General features: G+C 37.8%; 1 protein-coding gene, 1 long non-coding RNA gene and 1 other non-coding gene across 3 annotated transcripts; all 3 read right to left on the reverse strand.

Moving 5' to 3' along the window:
* Positions 1-1,641: 1,641 nt before the first annotated feature.
* Positions 1,642-1,748, reverse strand: LOC131250401 (small nucleolar RNA R71). The gene has a single exon (XR_009173326.1). It is a non-coding gene; the product is annotated as a small nucleolar RNA R71 (small nucleolar RNA).
* A 1,562-nt stretch (positions 1,749-3,310) lies between these two features.
* Positions 3,311-8,498, reverse strand: LOC131250077 (structural maintenance of chromosomes protein 2-2-like). The gene is made up of 4 exons (XM_058250735.1): positions 8,361-8,498; positions 8,077-8,170; positions 7,873-7,961; positions 3,311-3,547 (listed from the first exon to the last, which is right to left on the reverse strand). Exons 1-4 carry the CDS (start codon positions 8,393-8,395, stop codon positions 3,535-3,537), a joined length of 231 nt encoding a protein of 76 aa, XP_058106718.1. The 5' UTR covers positions 8,396-8,498; the 3' UTR covers positions 3,311-3,534.
* Positions 8,499-10,526: 2,028 nt separating this feature from the next.
* On the reverse strand, positions 10,527-12,805 carry LOC131248896 (uncharacterized). Its single transcript, XR_009172530.1, has 3 exons — positions 11,554-12,805; positions 10,745-11,446; positions 10,527-10,633 (listed from the first exon to the last, which is right to left on the reverse strand). It is a non-coding gene; the product is annotated as an uncharacterized LOC131248896 (long non-coding RNA).
* Positions 12,806-20,420: the final 7,615 nt, after the last annotated feature.

Genomic DNA, 20,420 nt, shown 5'->3' on the forward strand with positions numbered 1-20,420 from the left:
GGTTGTTTTCGATTACTTTGATTCTTGTTGTTGAACTCTCTTTGAATTTAGTTTGATTGTAAGAAATACTTTCAGTTTTTAATGATTTGTTGTGACTTAAATTACAATGAATTTGTGATAGCTTTGAGTATGTTCTTTTCATTGAGATTTGTGAATTTAGGAAATCTTGTTGTTCACCATCGTCCCCTAGGCATGGTTGGATGATGGAATCCTCCCTAACTCTCACAATTCTCTTAAATTGGTTGTGGATTGGTAAATTCTGTTGTTTGCTTTATCTCATGGGCATAGTTTTGTGATGGAATCAATTCTAGTTCTCATACCTTTCATCCATTGAGAACTAGATCAAAGGAAGTTCAAATTTAATTTTTAATGAGATATTTTTCTAATTGGATGAAGATGGGACTCTTATTCTAGTTGTGCTAATGAATTAAGCATAGATATCCCTAATCTCTACAAGTGGATCCTTGGAAATCCTAGTTTCCCACTTTTGAATTTCACAAGTTTTTCCTTAAGTTTTTCATAATTATTATCTCACTTATTCTAGATTTAGATTTTCATCTTCTTCTAGTTCTAGTTCTAGTTACTTTCAGAAGACACATGAGATTAGTCCCTATGGATTCAACCTCGATCTTACCAAGATTATTACGACATCGCGACTCTACACTTGGGGTTGTGAACAAGTTTTTGGCGCCATTGTCAGGGACTAACAGTTGCGTTTTTCTGAGATTAACTAGTTTTAGAATTAGTTTAAGATTAGAGTTTTTCTACTTTCTATTTTTAGGTTAGTTTTTTTCATAATTATTTTAGAAATTAACTTAGCTTTCTAATTCTAGGTTTAGAACTTTCCTAATCAGTTTTTAGAATCTAGGTTGTTTATTTTTCTTTTTAAAAACTTTCTAATTTTAGAATTTCTATTTTAGAAACTGACTTGTTTTGTTTTATTTTGCCGAATTTTAATTTAGGAACTTCTAATTTGGTAATTTCTTTCTAATTCCCTTTCTCTTTCTATTTTTAAGATTTCTATTTCTTTCTCTTTTAGGTTTAGGTTAGATTTTGAAATTGAGGGCCGAGAGTGTTTCATGTCCAAGTGGGTCCGTGATAACACTCGACGTCTTTTGAGTGAAGGAGAATTGGTTGAGGGGTTATCTATCCATCGTAAGATTAGACACCACTTGAGATCCCCAGAGTTAATTGAAGTAATGGCTGCAAATCAGTCGTTAAATCAACAACTTAAACTTAGGGCTGAGGAAGTCCAGGATGAGAATGAGGTGCACCAAGCACTCGTGCCTCATACTTTACGAGATTATTTACAACTGGTAGGAGTGAGTACACCTTCATGCATGGTTTTTCCAGAAAATACAGGTCAATGGATATCAAGTTAGGGGTAATCCAACTCCTTCCAAAATTTCATGGGCTTGAATCTGAAAATCCGTATCTACACCTAAAAGAGTTTGACGAGATTATAGCCACTCTATACTTTCTAAATGTGTCCGATGATACAGTCAAGCTGAAACTCTTTCCTTTTTCTTTGAAAGAGAAAGCTAAGACGTGGTTACATTCATTATGTCATCGATCTATTGGTAAATGGAATGACATGACAAGGGAGTTCATAAAAAAAAATTCTCATACCATACGATGAACACCCTTAGAAAGTCAATCATGAACTTTGCCCAAAAGGAAGATGAAACATTCTTCCAATGTTGGGAACGGTTCAAGGATCTTGTCAGTTCATGCCCACAACACGATTTTGAAATGTGGCGCATCATGAACTTTTTCTATGATGGACTGACATCTCCCACGCACTAATTAGTCGAGATAATATGTAATGGGGAATTCATGAATAACAGTGTCGATGATGTGTGGGACTACGTTGATAAACTTGCTAAAAACACACAATCATGGGACATCTCCCCAAAATCAAGCACCATGTCTAGGCCGACTCAATCTAAAGAGAGGGGTGGAATGTATCTCCTGAAAGAGGACGAGGATATCAATACTAAAGTGGCTAATCTCACTAGAAAACTCGAGGCCATGGAATTAAAGAAGGATAAGGTTAAGGAAACTATTTGCAGTATTCGTGCTTGCAACGTTCACACAACTGAAAAATGTCTAATGATACCTGCCTTTCAAGAGGTGTTTAATGAGCAATCCAATGCCGTGAACAATTACCAAAGACCTTTCAATGGACCTACCCCCAATACATACAATCCTAGTTGGAGAAATCATCCAAACTTCAGTTGGAAGAATGGAAAAACTGCTACCCCTCAAGGTTTCTTCAACCAAATTCCAAATCAAGAGAAACCTCAAAAGGATCCAGTTCTAAAACATCTTCAAAAGCAAGAGCTTTTCAATCAAGGGATGCTACAAGCCTTTCAAGATCTTACAAAAGCCATACAAGGGCTTGACATAAGGAATACAATTGGGAATAAGGGGAGCTTTCCACCTCAACCTCTTCCCAATCTAAAACCGTAATATAAAGTTAGCGACCTAAGCTCTTCAAATTAGATGGAGTAAGCTAAATCTATCACCACTCTTAAGGGTGGGAAGACTATTGACAAAACCATTCCTGTTAGGGCTGAAAAGCCTAAGGAACCGGAAGAGGACAACAATGATAGATCTAGCCATGCCCTACAAGAATTAGAACCGGAACTTCAAGGTAAGTCAATTGCCCCATTTCCCCAACGGTTGATTGCACCAAAAACCTATCTTTACACTACAAGAAAAATGGGCAAAGGCTACGAACAAAAACCGTAGCAAAAGCCCTTTTGCTACGAATATGATCCTTAGCACGTCCGCCGCTATTGGTGGGGTAGGTAAAGATCCAGCTACGGACTAAATCCGTAGCAATAGATACCAATAGCTACGGATTATATCCGTAGCAAAAGCTTTAGCTACCCCATCAATAGCGACGGACCTACTACGGATCATATCCGTAGCAAAAGGGATTTTATCCGTAGCAGTAGATACCTATAGCACCAATTATATCCGTAGCAATAGATACTAATAGCTACGGACAAAAGCCATAGCTATAGCTGTGGATTATATTTCTAGCTATTTTTAAAAAAATTGTAATAATACGACCTTTTTCCATCGCAAGAACCTACTGTGATTGATAACTCATCTAACCTTAATGCTGATAGAAATAGTACATAAAATGCAATTAGAAAAAAAATGAAACGATACGTTTATTACAAATAGCAATCAAATCATACAATACATCCTGCATTCACATTTCTAAATAAATAATACTTCACTTTGCTTAACCTATCATAAGAATTACAACTAAGGTGTGCCCTCATGTATAAGAAACAAATACACTCCAACATAGTTAACACCATCAATATGCATTCAATAATGCTCACATTTTAACAGAATTTTCTTCCTTCAGACGGTCAATTTCAGCAAATACAGAAGATAGAGCTTCTTCTTTCCTTAAAACTGCAGATGTAACCTCTGTGGACTTCGACACAAAATCACTTTCAAGTTCTAAAACCCTTCCCTTGAGAAAATGAATTTCATCCTTCACTAACTTCTTTAGTTTGTCAGCCTGTATAAAACAGTATTTGTAGACACAATCAAATAAGCATGCCTTTGTATACATCTCAAAAGGAAGAAAGACAAAAAAAAACACTTATATATGAAGAAATAAAAAATGTACCTACAAATCTTCTAAACTATGGCAAAATCCAACATGAGTAACGTGTTCAAACCTAGGATGGACTTTTAAACTCAAAACGTAGGTTTAGGTTAAGGTTACAGATTTAGGTTTAGGTTTAGGTTTAGGTTAAGGTTAAGGTTATAGGTTTAGGTTAGGTTTAGGTTAAGGTTAAGGTTATAGGTTTAGGTTTAGGTTTAGGTTTAGGTTTTAGGTTTAAGTTAAGGTTATAGGTTTAGGTTAGGTTTAGGTTATAGGTTATAAGTTATAGCTTTAGGGAATTGAGAATAGATTAAGGTTTAGGTTTAGGAAATCGGGTTCGGGTTCGGGATCAGGTTTAGGTTTAGGTTAGGGAGTTGAGATTAGGATTAGGTGTAGGTTTAGGTTTAGGTTAGGGAGTTGAGATTAGGATTAGGTGTAGGTTTATGTTTAGGGATTTGAGAATACATTTAGGTTTTAGGTTTAGGTTTAGGTTTTAGGTTATAGGTTTAGGTTTAGGTTTAGGTTTTAGGTTTAGGTTAAGGTTAGGTTATAGGTTAAGGTTGAGGTTATAGGTTTTGGTTTAGGTTTAGGTTAAGGTTTAGGTTTAGGTTATAGGTTTAGGTTTAGGTTAAAGCTTTAGGGAATTGAGAATATGTTAAGGTTTAGGTTTAGGAAATCGGGTTCGGGTTTGAGATCGGGTTTAGTTTGGGTTTTCAAGTTTAGGTTTAGGTTAAGGAGTTGAGATTAAGATTAGGTGTAGGTTTAGGTTTAAGGATTTGAGAATACATTTAGGTTTTAGGTTTAGGTTTAGGTTTTAGGTTTAGGTTAAGGTTAGGTTTAGGTGTAGGTTATGGGTTATAGCTTTAGGGAATTGAGAATAGGTTAAGGTTTAGGTTTAGGAAATCGGGTTCATGTTTGAGATCGGGTTTAGTTTGGGTTTTCAAGTTTAGGTTTACGTTTAGGTTAGGGAGTTGAGATTATGATTAGGTGTAGGTTTAGGTTTAGGGATTTGAGAATACATTTAGGTTTTAGGTTTAGGTTTAGGTTTTAGGTTATAGGTTTAGGTTTAGGTTTTAGGTTTAGGTTAAGGTTAGGTTATAGGTTATAGGTTATAGGTTAAGGTTTAAGTTATAGGTTTTAGTTTAGGTTAAGTTTATACGTTTAGGTTTAGGTTTAGGTTATAGGTTATAGGTTATAGGTTAAAGCTTTAGGGAATTGAAAATAGGTTAAGGTTTAGGTTTAGGAAATCGGGTTCAGGTTTGAGATCGGGTTTAGTTTGGGTTTTCAAGTTTAGGTTTAGGTTAAGGAGTTGAGATTAGGATTAAGTGTAGGTTTAGGTTTAAGGATTTGAGAATACATTTAGGTTTTAGGTTTATGTTTAGGTTAAGGTTTAGGTTTAGGTTTAGGTTTAGGTTATAAGCTATAGGTTTAGGGAATTGAGAATAGGTTAAGGTTTAGGTTTAGGAAATCGGGTTCGGGTTCGAGATCGGGTTTAGGTTTAGGTTTTCAAGTTTAGGTTTAGGTTTAGGTTAGGGAGTTGAGATTAGGATTAGGTGTAGGTTTAGGTTTAGGGATTTGAGAATACATTTAGATTTTAGGTTTAGGTTTAGGTTTTAGGTTATAGGTTTAGGTTTAGGTTTTAGGTTTAGGTTAGGTTATCAATCGGTTATAAGTTTAGGTTATAGGTTATAGTTTATGGGTTAAGGTTTAGCTTATAGGTTTTGGTTTAGGTTAAGGTTATAGGTTTAGGTTTAGGTTTAGGTTAAGGTTTAGGTTTAGGTTATAGGTTTAGGTTAAGGTTTAGGTTTAGATTATATGTTATAGGTTATAGCTTATAGCTTTAAGGAATTGAGAATAGGTTAAGGTTTAGGTTTAGGAAATCGAGTTCGGATTCGGGATCGGGTTTAGGTTTGGGTTTTCAAGTTTAGGTTTAGGTTTAGGTTAGGGAGTTGAGATTAGGATTAGGTGTAGGTTTAGGTTTAGGGATTTGAGAATGCATTTAGGTTTTAGGTTTAGGTTTAGGTTTTAGGTTATAGGTTTAGGTTTAGGTTTTAGGTTTAGGTTAGGTTATTGATCGGTTATAAGTTTAGGTTATAGGTTATAGGTTATGGGTTAAGGTTTAGTTTATAGGTTTTGGTTTAGGTTAAGGTTATAGGTTTAGGTTTAGGTTATAGGTTTAGGTTAAGGTTTAGGTTTAGGTTATATGTTATAGGTTATAGGTTATAGCTTTAAGGAATTGAGAATAGGTTAAGGTTTAGGTTTAGGAAATCGGGTTCGGGTTCGGGATCGGGTTTAGGTTTGGGTTTTCAAGTTTAGGTTTAGGTTTAGGTTAGGGAGTTGAGATTGGGATTAGGTGTAGGTTTAGGTTTAGGGATTTGTGAATACATTTAGATTTTTGGTTTAGGTTTAGGTTTTAGTTTATAGGTTTAGGTTATAGGTTAAGGTTAGGTTATAGGTTAAGGTTTAGGTTTAGGTTATAGGTTTTGGGATTTGAGAATAGGTTTAGGTTAAGGTTATAAGTTTAGGTTTAGGAAATCGTGTTCGGGTTCGGGATTGGGTTTAGGTTTGGGTTTTCAAGTTTAGGTTTAGGTTTAGGTTAGGGAGTTAAGATTAGGATTAGGTGTAGGTTTAAGTTTAGGGATTTGAGAATACGTTAAGGTTTAGGTATAGGAAATCAAGTTCGGGTTCGAGATTGGGTTTACGTTTGGGTTTTAGGTTTAGGCTAAGGATTTAGGGATTCAGATTCGGGTTCGAGATCGGGTTTTGGTTTAGGTTTAGGTTTTATGTTTAGGTTAAGGTTACAGGTTTAGGTTTAGGTTATAAGTGTAGGTTATAGGTTTAGGTTTAGGTTAGGTTATAGGTTACGGTTTAGGGAATTGACAATAAGTTAAGGTTTAGGTTTAGGAAATCGGGTTCGGGTTCAGATTCGGATTCAGGTTTAGGTTTGGGTTTTCAAGTTTAGGTTTAGGTTAAGGAGTTGAGATTAAGATTAGGTGTAGGTTTAGGTTTAGGGATTTGAGAATACATTTAGGTTTTAGGTTTAGGTTTTAGGTTTAGGTTTAGGTTATAGGTTATTGCTTTAGGGAATTGAGAATAGGTTTAGGTTTAGGTTTAGGAAATCGGGATCGGGTTTAGGTTTAGGTTTTCAAGTTTAGGTTTAGGTTAAGGAGTTAAGATTAAGATTAGGTGTAGGTTTAGGTTTAAGGATTTAAGAATACATTTAGGTTTTAGGTTTAGGTTAGGTTTTAGGTTTTAGGTTTAGGTTTAGGCTATAAGTGTAGGTTATAGGTTTTGTTATAGGTTTAGGTTTAGGTTAAGGATTTGAGAATAGGTTTAGGTTATAAGTATAGGTTTAGGTTAGGTTATAGGTTAAGGTTTAGGGAATTGAGTTTAGGTTATAGGTTCAGGTTATAGGTTATAGGTTATAGGTTTAGGTTAAGGTTTAGGTTATAGGTTTTGGGATTTGAGAATAGGTTTAGGTTATAAGTATAGGTTTAGGTTAGGTTGTAGGTTAAAGTTTAGGGAATTGAGTTTAGGTTATAGGTTTAGGTTATAGTTTATAGGTTTAGGTTATAGGTTTAGGTTGTAGTTATAGGTTTTGGGATTTGAGAATAGGTTTAGGTTATAGGTTAAGGGTGTAGTCCCTGCAAATACAGATATAAACACGGCCTGCTCTAATTGGCCAGGCCCTTCCAATGTTGTCCATAGGAAATAGACAGCTTCATCATAGTCATAACAGCGGTTCCCATCTTCCAGGGATCCCCGCTCAATATCCGGATAGCTCCGACGCACATCTGGGTCTGCTCCATCAATTTCGAGTAAATACATAAACATGGCCTGTCCGAATGGCCAGGCCCCTTCAATGCTGTCCATAGGAAATGGATAGCTTTATTATGGTCATAACAGTGGTTCCCACCTTCCAGAGACCCCCGCTCATTCGGATAGCTCCAATGCACATCCGGGTCTGCTCCATTAATTTCGAGCAAATACATAAACACGACCTGTCCCCATGATCCACTAAATTCATCTGATCCAGGAATCCAAGAAAGTCAGATACTATAATTTGGACCATAGTTTCAACCATCTGAAACGCTGAAATCACGCACACTAACATAATCCAGAAAGGAAATTTCTTTTGCAAAAATATACCAACAAAGGTAAATGGCATTCTTGATTTTCAACTAAAAAGCACAAAATATGAACTGGAACATGAGAGCAGAGAAGTGTTGACTCACTTGTTCACTTTAACCCAAGTAACTTTTAGTGTTTCCTTCTTCTTTTCGTCAAGCTCTTCAATCACCTTCTTGATTTTTGGCTTATCATTCTAAGAAAGAGAAGAATAAAGTAAACAAACAACTTCAGACATAAACAAATTCAAATTTATTTTTTTATATAAAAAAGATGAGATCCTTTACAGGCTGAGAAATAGAGCAATATACCTCAATGATGTTTTTCTTGGATAATAAGTCATTGTATTCATCTTCAGCTTTCTCAAACATTGCCATAACTTTTTTGTTGACCCTCTTCTCAAGGCTGAAAGCAATCAATTAGGTTAACTAAGATGCATGTCCATTAACATTCTTCTCTTTTTAAAAAAATGCAAAACTAAACATCAATTAGGTGTTGAATCATACTATTTCATTGTCATGGGAAAGAAAACATACACAATTTCATAGATCAAGCAAGTTAAATAAAATAGGAACAGAATAACCACTGCAAGTACCTCATTTTCCAATTTTTTCCTCTCAAGATTTGCATCACTAATTTTATGTTTAAGCTTTTATTGCTCCTTGACAATGGCACTGATCTCAGCGTCACATTCTTTCATCTTTGAACGACTCAAATCGAGCTCAGATTGGGCTTGATCATATTCTTTATGGAACTAACCTGCAATAGGAAAGGCAATAAAGACGCGTGCATTTTGTAATCAGCAAAAAGGGTTAGATTGTAAGTTTAAGCACCTTGCTTGTAAGGTTATCTACTTCTGCAATGAGGCTGTTTATCTGTGTCTGTAAAGAAACCAATTGATTTTCCAGGGAAGCATGCTCTTAAATGACTGTGTCCTTCTCCATAATGAGCCTCTCTCTTTCATTTTCAAAGTCATAAATCCTTTCACAATTGAATGCATCGAAATTTAAAAATAAACATGTGCAAGAATGCACCAATTACAATAAGAAGTGTGTGCAAGAACGCACCTTGTTGTCTATTGAAGATGGAATTGAATCAGTCTTGTTTTTGTTGGGATTTGTTTTGCATATGTTGATGCTTAAATGCGAGACACATCCCATGGAAATATCTGCAGTTCCAGATCAAACCTATAAATCAACAGCAAAACAAAAGTGCAGTTTAGGTATGTAATATCGCACAAGTGAGCAATGTACATACTAGCTGATTTATCTATGAATTCAGGCTCCACTGTAGAAAAATGAGATAAAACTAAAAAACTACCAACTGATCAATATACATACCAGCTGATTTATCTTGTTATTCGATGTTTTAAGTGGAAATGAACTAACCTTGAGAGCTTTTTTCCTCATTAGTATACTGAAATACCGACATAGAGAAAATGCCTCCATTGAAAATGTAGTCCTCAACTAGAGCTTACATCCTATGAGAAAACGCCATAATGAAATAGATAAATTAAACTTTGAGAATAAAAACATTGGTATAAAGTAAAAGGAATCAGAACAAAGAAATCACTGCTAGGAAAACATCCTACATTTGAGAAACTCACTGATATTGAATTCAATGGAAAAAAACTGCATGCACAAAGAAATCAGAACATTCAAATGTAGACTCTAGGGGCTGAGGACAATAATATCTATGACTGCTAGAAGTGCCACCTTTTTATCTTTTCCATTTTCTTTTTTGTCAAAAGAATGAGGTGGGTTGGTGATCTTGGTAACATTGGAATGGACAACTGGTTCCGCACCTAGGCGACATCAAACATATCCATGTCAAGTCCATGAGCTTGATATGCTGACGCATTTGCAGGGCTAAGATTGCATGGGTGGTTTTTGGTGCATTAAAATCATAAGCATATATGATGATTCAAATGCGTGGATTGCAAAAACTCATAGAATATCTATACACATCTAAATCATAATATAAAGGAAAGAAAGCATATCTGAATCACGTGTAGCCAGGCTGCAAGCCCCAACCTCATCCACACCCTCAGGCTCAGCAGTAATTTCAGCAATTTCATTTTATTTAACAGAAAATGTATGGTCTACATGATAGTTAACCAACCTAAAATGAAATACACTCACTACTAGAAAAAAAAATCTAATGACTCAATATCTGAAAACAGGGTAGCATAAAACCTACACCAAACTGAGGCTTGCATTCCTGAACCTGATGACTCAGCTCAAAATCTCATCGGGTCAACTGAGTCAGCTCGCTGACTTGATAAACCCAAAGACCTACACCAAAGATGTTGAAGAAAGATAGAATGCTATCTTCAATACCTTGTTTACCTTTCTTCTTCTTTGTTGCATTCCGGGAACCCTTATCTCATAGATGTAACATCCAACATATAACTTCCAACCTATTAAGTGAATGTAACATCCAAAAATTTCAATACGTTGGCCCACTATGAGGATCACCTAGTGTAAAAATCATCCCATTTATTCATCATATATATGGGTTACACCTAGAAAACAATGCCTTAACCATTGATAAATAGGAGCCCAATTGGCATATTGGTGGAACTCTAATGGATGGAAAAAGAAAAAGTAGCAAGCAGATGAAATTGAACAAATTTTCTAATCAGAGGTCTAGATTGTTCAAGAATCTATTTATTAGACATGACCAATCTACAGTGGGTTCTAGTATTTAGATAGTTTGGAATTGAGCATACCATGTGTACAAATCAGGGGAGCCCTCAGCACCTTAGATTTGATGAAAAGCATAGCACCCTATCATTCCACAAAGTAGAGGATGCGATACTACAGCATCTATATTACCATTGCAACCTCTTCATAGTCAGTGATGTAGCTGCAGCAACCAAAGCATGTTTAAAGACATTGAGTGTTGATTGGTACAAACCAATGCAAAACATCTGAAAGTAATGAGGAACAATGCAACCCCTAGGCAATGAGCAATTACCTGACCATCCATTCCCTTTATGCCCCGCTCCATCTCTTCAATCATAGGGCATGTGACAAACCTAAAGCCCTTTAAATATCCTGATGCTCAGTCAGTTACCACCCTAGCCGATACATGACAAGATACATATATAATGGCATGAATTTTATTACTCTTACACAAACCTTGAACAACTAACCAAATTTTACTGCATACCTGATTTTGGGCATGCATCAGTTCTGCTTCTGAAATTTACTACAAACACAGAATTTTCTTCTAAAGAAAAAGAAATTCCAAATCAAGATTTTTCTTAAAAAGAAAGCCAGAAATAAAATAAAACATAAATAAAAATCAATATATATAGGTGTGTTGTGTCCAACTCAAGCAAAACACAAGGACTGCTAATTACATTGGAATAATTACCCCAATGTCAATTAACCCATCAATATCTCATGGCAGGTGGTTGTGTCCAACTCACAAGTGAGATAAGAATAGGACCTTCTTGTTCTTATCTCAGTTGTGATTTGTAGCATCAAAAGTGGGAAATGGCAGCCTGCATAAAGGCAGGTTATGTTTTCCACTCTGCCCCAAATAGAAAATGGGTCAAACCTTAGCCTGTGCTTGGCCCACTTTACATTCGTGGAATGGCCCAACTGCCTTGTGTAGATAGGTCCATTTTGTTGAGATCCTAAGATTGACCAGAATTGTATTCTTATGATGCACCTAGAGAGTTTGAGTAAAAAATTGACATTAATGTCATAAGAAATGAGCATGAAAGAAAATGGAAATTGGGAGAATATCAAGTAAGAGAGTTGGTATAAATGATTTACCATTGCAACCTCTTCATAGTCATCAGTTAATAAAGATAGCTTCTCTAATCCACCACCTGAAGTCAAAGCAACTTCCCCTGCTACACCTTAAAACACATTGCAGTAGACCTGCAATAAGCTACCAACTGCTTTCCCCAAGTGATTGTCAACAGTAGGCATTCAATCCCATTTATATATAGTAAATAGCTATTTCTGATGGTTTCTGTGGTAAAAAGACATATGTAGTAAAAAAGGAAAACATGAGTGTATCATTCGTATTTTGTGGCATACATTTGATGGGGCATTAATGGTTTCTGTTAGCCTGACCTGTCTGACCTTAAACAGCAAAAACAAAAGAAAAAAGTGAAAAAAAAAACCAACAAATTTTTAAAAAGACAATAAATACATGCTTATATATAAACAAGTTACATATATGTCGTCATAAAAAATATGCTTATAATAATTTCAAGCATGAGCACAAGCAACCTAATCAGGATAAAGAGTAAACCACAATAAATTTTTAAAAAAGGCACAAAATGCCCAAAAATGTCCAAAGATGCCCGAATCAACTTTTCTTTCCTTACTCCTTCAAGCATGAGCACAAGCAACCTAATCATGTATCGTTTACAATAAAAATAAAAAAGATAAGAAAAAATTGATTCAAAAAATCAGTGCAAAAAAGGTGTTAAAACACGAATAACAGGAAAATCATCCAAATGGGCCCTACTAGAAAACGCATCAAATATGATTGGGTTAATTGGGGCCCATTACATTGAAAATACAAAAAAGAAGAAGAAACCCAAAAAAATGATTATTTATCTGTCTTGCATGTTTTTCCCAATTCCCAAAGTGATTATTTATCTGCCTTGCAAAACCATCTCTAATTTACTCTCCAACAATATCAGCAAAAGGTATAGTCAGATGGCAGGTTCCTTTGCTTCAATGTCATTGACAACCCCACGGCATCTTGGGAATCTGTAATAGCAAGCAAGTTGTTCATCTATCGAAAAAAATCTGTAGGTGAAACACAAAAGAAACCAGCTTAAATACTACAGAAAATGGAAACAGAATGCACATCATATTAAGACCAGAAAGGAATCTGTAATCATATGTCAATTCTTCCCACTACATGATATCTCTTTTTATAAATATGATTATGCTCATAATCGTGAGCTTTGTCAGCCACAAAATAATAAAAATACAGAAAAGTCAGCCATAAAGCCATGCCAATCTTGAGTTTTCCTGGTTAGTGGTGAGTTTTCCTGTGCATTTCTTCAAATATCTTTCTAGCCAAGTCCAAATCATCAGACTTGGCAGAAAATGTAACCAGCACAATGGCAACAAATAGATCATAATTAAAGCCATGCCAAAGCACAAAAGCATAAATCACCTTACACAACATCGGATGCGCAAGTGGCACCGACGACGAGCTTTTAAGAGGGAGGAGATGGTGAAATTGTCAAATTTAAGGGCGAGTTTGAATGATGTCAGAGACAAGAAGAGCCTAAGGGATTCAGAGTGATGGTCGTGTGAAGAATAGGTAATGAGCATGGAGTTAAAAGAGAAGATATTTTTATGGAGAATTCGTCGAACACCTTGCGGCCGTGATAGATATGGCCAGATTTGGAGCAAATAGAGACAAGTTTTGAGTTGAGGAAGTTGTCAAGGATGACTGACACAAGAATCTGGTGGGCATGGATCTGCTTTCCCTGGAAAAAGAGACAGTCAGCGTAGTAAAGAAACAAATAAAAACTACAATAACAGGGGATTGGATGCCGAATCCTATCTCAAGCAACAATGATCCTGAATCCTACTGCCATGGGTGGGCCTTCAAGTATATGTCAATCGCACGATAAAGGCCATCATCCAACAGTCTAACATCGTCAGGAACAACCCTAGCCAGTGATCGGAACTTCAGCAACTTCAGATGAACATTAGGCGCAACTTCTGAAAGGTACCCATCGATGAGTTTGGCCACCATTCTAAAAGGTACCCATCGAGAGAGAGAAGAGGGCGTTCACGGCTGATGCATTGGAGAGAGAGAGGGAGGAGAATGAGAAAGATGGAGCAAGGATCGGGAGGGAGAGAGAGGATTAGGGAAAGAAGAGCTTTCCCAAAGCTCTGATTAGAGAGAGAGAGAGACTGAAAGATGTGTTTGGGCACGACTCTATTTGAGCGCGCACCCAAATTTCGTGTTTTACTTAATGGACGGACACAGAAGCTGCGATCAGGGGATCCGTGGGGCCCACTACGACGTATTTCGTTAATCCATTCCACTCCATAATTTTAATAAATTATTTTACTTTATAACAAAAAATTTCACGTATATTGAAAGCTAAAGTAGACCACACCATAAGAAGCAACAGTAATTTAATATCAATTTTTCCTACTGTGTGGTCCACTTGAGCCTTAGATCTAGCTGATTTTTTTTTCATCCTCTAAAGTAATATTTAAAAATATATAGACGGCTCAGATAGAACATATAGTTTTTCTTAGGCTTCATAGAGCCCCTTACAACACTATTAATTATTAATGTTGTATCAACTTTTTAGCTGCAGATTAAAACCGTAGTAATCATATCTAAGGTTTATCTCCGTAGAAAAAGTAACATGGTCTGAATCCTTTGCCCCTTTTATTGGTAGTGTTAACTCTCAGGACATTCTAGAGATGTTGAAACAAGTGAAGGTCAATATTCCTCTATTAGATGTGGTTAAACAAATACCTTCATATGCCAAATTTCTAAAAGACTTGTGTACGACCAAAAGACGGCAAAATATTCAAAAGAAAACCTTCTTAACTGAAAAAGTAAGTGCTATCCTAACGTAATATGTGCCACAGAAATTTAAAGATCCTGGTAGCCTAACCATACCTTGTGTAATTGGGAACTACCAAATTGAGCATACACTTCTTGACTTATGAGCAAGCACAAATCTGATTCCCTACCCGGTCTACAAATAGTTAGGTTTGGGTGAATTAAAACCCACCCTAACCACATTACAACTTGGTGATCACACAGTTCGTGTACCGAGAGGGATAATTGAGGATGTGTTGGTCCAGGTTGACAGATTCTACTACCCGGTAGATTTTATCATCCTAGAGACGAAACCCATCAGTAACATGAGCACTCAAATTTCCGTCATTCTTGGTCGCTCATTCCTTGTCACTTCAAACGCAATCATTAATTGCAGGAATGGAGTCATGAGTATGTCTTTCGGAAATATGACATTGGAGTTGAATATCTTTTTCAACACAAGCAAACGGTTAGAGGATGATGACGATTTTCACAACATCAACATGATTGACTCTTTCGTGGAAGATAGAACATTTTTGACTTATTCCTCTGACCCTCTAGAGACGTGTTTGGCCCACTCCCATGATTTAGATGATGATATAATTAGGGAGACAGGTACCATTCTTGATACCGCGCCGATACTTGAAGTTAACCAGTGGAGGCCACAATTTAAAGAATTATCCCAAACTGATGTAATGCCTCTACCATCTAGCCTCAAGGCACCAAAGCTTGACCTAAAACTATTGTCCTTTAATTTAAAATATGTCTACTTAGGTCAAGATGAGACATACCCGGTAGTGATTTCATCTCACCTTGAGTAAGAATAAGAAAGTATGCTCATATATACTCTCATTGAGCATAAGGGAGCCCTTGGATGGATGATTGCAGACCTCAAGGGAATTGACCCTTCGATTTGTACTCACCACATTTATCTTGAGGATAATGTGAAGACCTCTCGGCAATCACAATGTAGACTAAATTCAAACATGAAAGAAATGGTTAAGGCTGAGGTTGTTAAGCTGTTGGATGTGGGTATCATATACCCTATATCTGATAGCCAATGGGTGAGTCCAACTTAGGTGGTTCCTAAGAAGTCCGGAATCACCATCATAACCAATGTCAACAATGAACTTGTGCCAACTAGAGTTACTACTGGTTGGAGAATGTGCATTGACTACAAAAAGTTGAATACCGTCACGATGAAGGACCACTTCCCTTTGCCCTTCATTGATCAAATCTTAGAAAGGCTAGCTAGTCACTCGTACTATTATTTCCTTAACGGGTATTCGAGCTACAACCAGATAGAGATAGGCCTTGAAGAACAAGAAAAGACCACGTTCACATGTCCTTTTGTCACCTTTGCTTACCGAAGGATGTCATTCAAACTGTATAATGCCCCAGCCACTTTGCAGCGATGTATGATGAGTATTTTTTCTGACATGGTGGGTCAATATCTAGAGGTCTTCATGGATGACTTCTCTGTCTTTGGTCCATCTTTCAGCGATTGCTTAGACAATCTTAAATGTGTACTGAAAAAATGTGAAGAAAAGAATTTGGTACTCAATTCAGAGAAGTGTCATTTCATGGCTCATAAGGGAATTGTCCTTAGACATATCATCTCGTCTAAAGGAATTGAGGTTGATAAGGCTAAGATTGATCTTATCTCTAACCTACCTCCACCTAAGAACAGATGAGATGTGCGATCCTTCTTAGGACACGCTAGCTTTTATAGGAGATTCATAAAGGACTTTTGTCATCTATGTCATCCTTTATGTAATCTACTTCAAAAGGATGCACCATACGAGTGGACTGAGCAATGCCAAGAAGCTTTCACTAAGCTTAAGGGCATGTTAACCACTGCACCTATCATGCAGCCACCCGATTGGAGCCTTCCTTTTGAACTTATGTGCGATATGTCCGACTATTCTCTTAAGGCAGTTTTAGGCCAGAGAAAAGAAAAGAAACCCTACATTATTCATTACGTAAGTAGAACTCTAAATCCTAGCCAAGTGAACTACTCGACCACGGAAAAGGAACTCTTAGCCGTAGTGTTCGCTTAGGACAAATTTCGGTCCTACTTGATCGGATCCAAGATCATCATTTACACAGATCATACGGTGCTCAAGTATCTTCTTTCTAAGAATGATACTAAGCCCCACCTGATTAGATGGATCCTCCTACTCTAGGAATTTGATTTAAAAATAAAAGATAAAAGGGGAGTAGAAAACATAGTGGCTGACCATCTTTCTCGCTTGATCTCCCTAATTCCCTTGAGACGACACATATCAATGACATGTTCCCTAATGAACAATTGTTCAAAGTCTCCCATTCACCTTGGTTTGCTGATATTGCTAATTATTTTGTCACAGGTTGCACACCGACACATTCGATTGTGCAAGATAAGAAGAAATTTTTCACCGAGGTGAGAAAATTCTTCTGGGATGATCCATATTTGTTTAAATATTGCCTAGACCAAATCTTAAGGAGATGTGTACCAAACAATGAACATCAAAGTGTCATCTCCTTCTGTCACTCTTAGGCCTATGGTGGTCACTTTTCTGTTAAAAAGACCACGGCCAAGATTCTGCAGTGTGGCTTTTACTGGCCCACTGTGTTAAGGACACTCATGAGTTTTGCAAAGCTTATGAGTGTTGTCAAAAGTTGGGAGCATTGTCCTATTGAAATATGATGCCCTTAAACCCTATTCTTATCATAGAAGCATTTGATTGATGGGGCATTGATTTTATGGGACCATTCCCCCAATCTTTTGGGAATTTATATATTTTTCTCACCGTAATCTATGTCACTAAATGGGTCAAAACGATTTTGTGCCGAAATAATGACCATCAAACGGTCATTAAATTCTTAAAAGAGAACATCATTTCCCAGTTCGAAACTCCTCGAGCCATCATTAGTGACGGAGGCTTACATTTTTATAATAGGTCATTTGAGATCTTAATAAAGAAATATGGCATCTTGTAAAGCCCGTATCCTAGTCCATACCGTTCCGTAGACTTCCGCAATCCTTCCCGTCGAATTTCGGCAACCCGCGACCAATAATCGATGTTTACATGTGACCCTAAGTCTTATCCCGTAGATTTGAGTCGGCTCAATCCGAGACTTGTACAATTACGACCGCACCGTCACCGCAGTTCCAGCACCACGTCTTGCATACCGATCCGATACCCTAGCCGAGAGATATGGGCCTGCGTTCAGTTCAAGAAAAACACTGCGCGTTTACAATCCCAAGAGAATCTCTACAACATATCCCATCAATCAATCAATCAAAGTACACACCCATACTTTCTTTCTCCCCAAGTCAAGCAACCACTAAGTCAACTCTCAAGTCAAGTACACTATCACCTCACATCCATCATTCACATCCATCACCTCTCCTACAACCACCCATTCTCTCTCTCTTTCTCTTCACATTTTTCAAGCCATTCCAAGAGAAAAAAATGAATGTCCAAGCATCCTAAGTGAGAGAAAAGTGAGTGTTGTGTGGCCCACTTTCCACCCCAAAATTCTCCATCCTAGCCATTCACTTCTCATCATCATCCATCAAAGTGAGACACAAGAAGATTGGCATTCCATCGGACCAAGAAGATCGAACGGTGGGTGCTTTATAGGATAGATTTTTCATGTTTTGATGATGGGCCAAGTGAGGCCTACCGATTGATGGTATGGATCTCACTTTAGACCCTAGATGTGGCCGATGGCCCACCTTGATCCTCATGATCATTCCATGATGGGGCCATTTTCCATGAAACCCATCATGATGTTTATTTTCCTTGGTCATCTAGACCTTGCATTTCAGTAGAGAAAGGATCTCCACCATTGATTTTGATCGGTGGGCCCATATATAATGGAACCCACTTGATGAATATTGTAAATCATGCAAGGGAGGGCCCATAGTGTCGGGGTCCTTCTATCATCACGTGTCTCTCTCTCTCTCTCTCTCTCTCTCTCTCTCTCTCTCTCTCTCTCTCTCTCTCTCTCTCTCCTTCCTTTATTTTGTGGCCCACATGATAAGTGTATGGGATATCTAGACCGTCCATCCAACGGACCACATGGCCATCCAAACCATGTGGGCCCTACTTTTGGTGATGGAAAACACAAATATCAAATTGATCCAGGACAAGTGGGCCACATCCATGTGGGACCCACCTTGATGAAATGTATAGTCCAGCATCCCTGGACACTAGACATGGTCCAGTGAGCGTGAACAGACAGTGGGTTGTACTCACTGTAACAAAAAAAAAATATTTATTTAAGCTTTTGGGTGGACCGCTCATGCAGGCCCCACCTTGATGTATGGGTCCAATCCACACCATCCATTCCATTCCTCAGATCATTTTAGGCGTTGAGGTGAAAAATGAAGCCAATCCGCCTATCTGGCGGGCCATAGCATGGAAAATAGTGTTCTTTTACCGTTGAAAATCCACCTGATGTTTCTATCCACCAAAATACCTTAAATATTGGGCTCATTCAGACTATCTTGAGCCATAGAATCCAACGACTGGGTCAGATTCACCTGATGCGGGCCCTGCCACGGAGAAATCTTGAAAAAACTCTATTTTTCAAAAAAAAATAGATACAAAGCAGCTGATGCTGCTGCTGCTGCTGCAGCAGTAGGATGCTACGTGGGTGAAAATGACCAGGGACGTGGGTCCCATGCTTAGGCCCCACCATGATGGTGTGAAACATCCACATCGTGCATTTGGAGGGGCCCTTCTTACGGTGGGCCCACCCCAAAAATCAGCCGTACGTAGAACTCAGGTGGCCCACGTCACAGGGAACAGTGTGATTGAACGTCTGCCATTGAAACCCTTTTTGGGTTGACAAAAGTTTTGGATCATTATAAAATTTATTTTTCCTTTTCATCCGAGTCTGCGTGACCTTATCAACAGACTAGATGGCATATAAATGTTATGGTGGGCTCCACGTGGGACCGACTGATGTGAGTGTTTCACCCACACCGTCCCCATGCATGGGTGGGTCGACTGGTGTACCTCACTCCAGCTACGTAGCTGCTGGAGTGGCGTCACTAAGTTATGTGGGTCCCACCTGTATTATCCATGCTGTCCATCTATGGGACCCACCATGATGCATGTGTTACATCCAAGCCGTCCAACCATTTTGAAAGTTCATTTTATGGCATGAGCTAAAGAATGAGTCAGATCTATAGTTCAAGTAGACCCCACCATTTAAAATAGTGGGGATAGTGACATTCACCGTTCAAACTTCTTAAGGGCCATGGTAGATCTGATCAAGCTTATGTTTCTGCTATCTCCATGTTAACTTATGAATAGGTCGGATCAAATATATATATATATAACGGTGGGCCCTGTAAGACTTTTAATGGTGGAAATCATTGTCACTACTATTATTTGGAGTACGGTCTAGTTGATCTTTTGATATGATTCATTTATATATATTATATATACATATTGATGTACTTGTGGCCGTCCGTTGAGGCCCAACTTGGTACATATATGAGGCCCATATGATTAGGCCCATCTTGATGTAGTTATGGCTCATCTGTTGAGGCCCATCTTGATAAATATATGAGGCCCATGTTATGAGCCCATTTGATGTACCGAAGGCCCATAGATCGAGGCCCAATGGGATGTACACAGGTCCATTATAATGTATGATTCCACCTTGGTTATGTAATGATGTTTATGGCAGGTTATGCCTTGGGAGCAATGATGGTTTAACATCCACATTGTAAGAATAATGTTTGTTTAATGTCCGCATTATAAATCTCCCTAGGGCCCATTGATAGGCCCATACTTGTTGTGTCTAGGCCATTTAGGCTCATCTTCGTTGTGAGGATAGTTCATCACCTTATAACATGCTTAGTGTAACTCCATGATTCATGCCCATATGCATCATCTGTATGCTTGATATAAGTAGTGACTGATCATTGCATATGCCATTGGGCAGATTATTTATGGGACTCATTGATAAGAGTTACCCACATGAGCGCGTGGTACGCGCAAGATTGCTGCATGACTAGACAATGTGACTCATGCATCTCGCATATATATGACTTTATCATTGTACGCCCTAGCGACATCAGGGTCGTAGCCTA

Source organism: Magnolia sinica, chromosome 6 (genome assembly GCF_029962835.1).
Source record: "Magnolia sinica isolate HGM2019 chromosome 6, MsV1, whole genome shotgun sequence".
Lineage (NCBI taxonomy): Eukaryota > Viridiplantae > Streptophyta > Magnoliopsida > Magnoliales > Magnoliaceae > Magnolia > Magnolia sinica.

What these genes read in the sequence shown, in the direction of transcription:
- LOC131250077 (XM_058250735.1), bottom strand. Translation starts at nt 8,395, where the DNA reads ATGCAAATCTTGAGAGGAAAAAATTGGAAAATGAG. An exon ending in GGAAAAAATTGGAAAATGAG is followed by an intron (nt 8,171 to 8,360) that starts GTACTTGCAGTG and finishes GATTGCTTTCAG; the next exon opens with CCTTGAGAAGAGGGTCAACA. An exon ending in CCAAGAAAAACATCATTGAG is followed by an intron (nt 7,962 to 8,076) that starts GTATATTGCTCT and finishes TCTCTTTCTTAG; the next exon opens with AATGATAAGCCAAAAATCAA.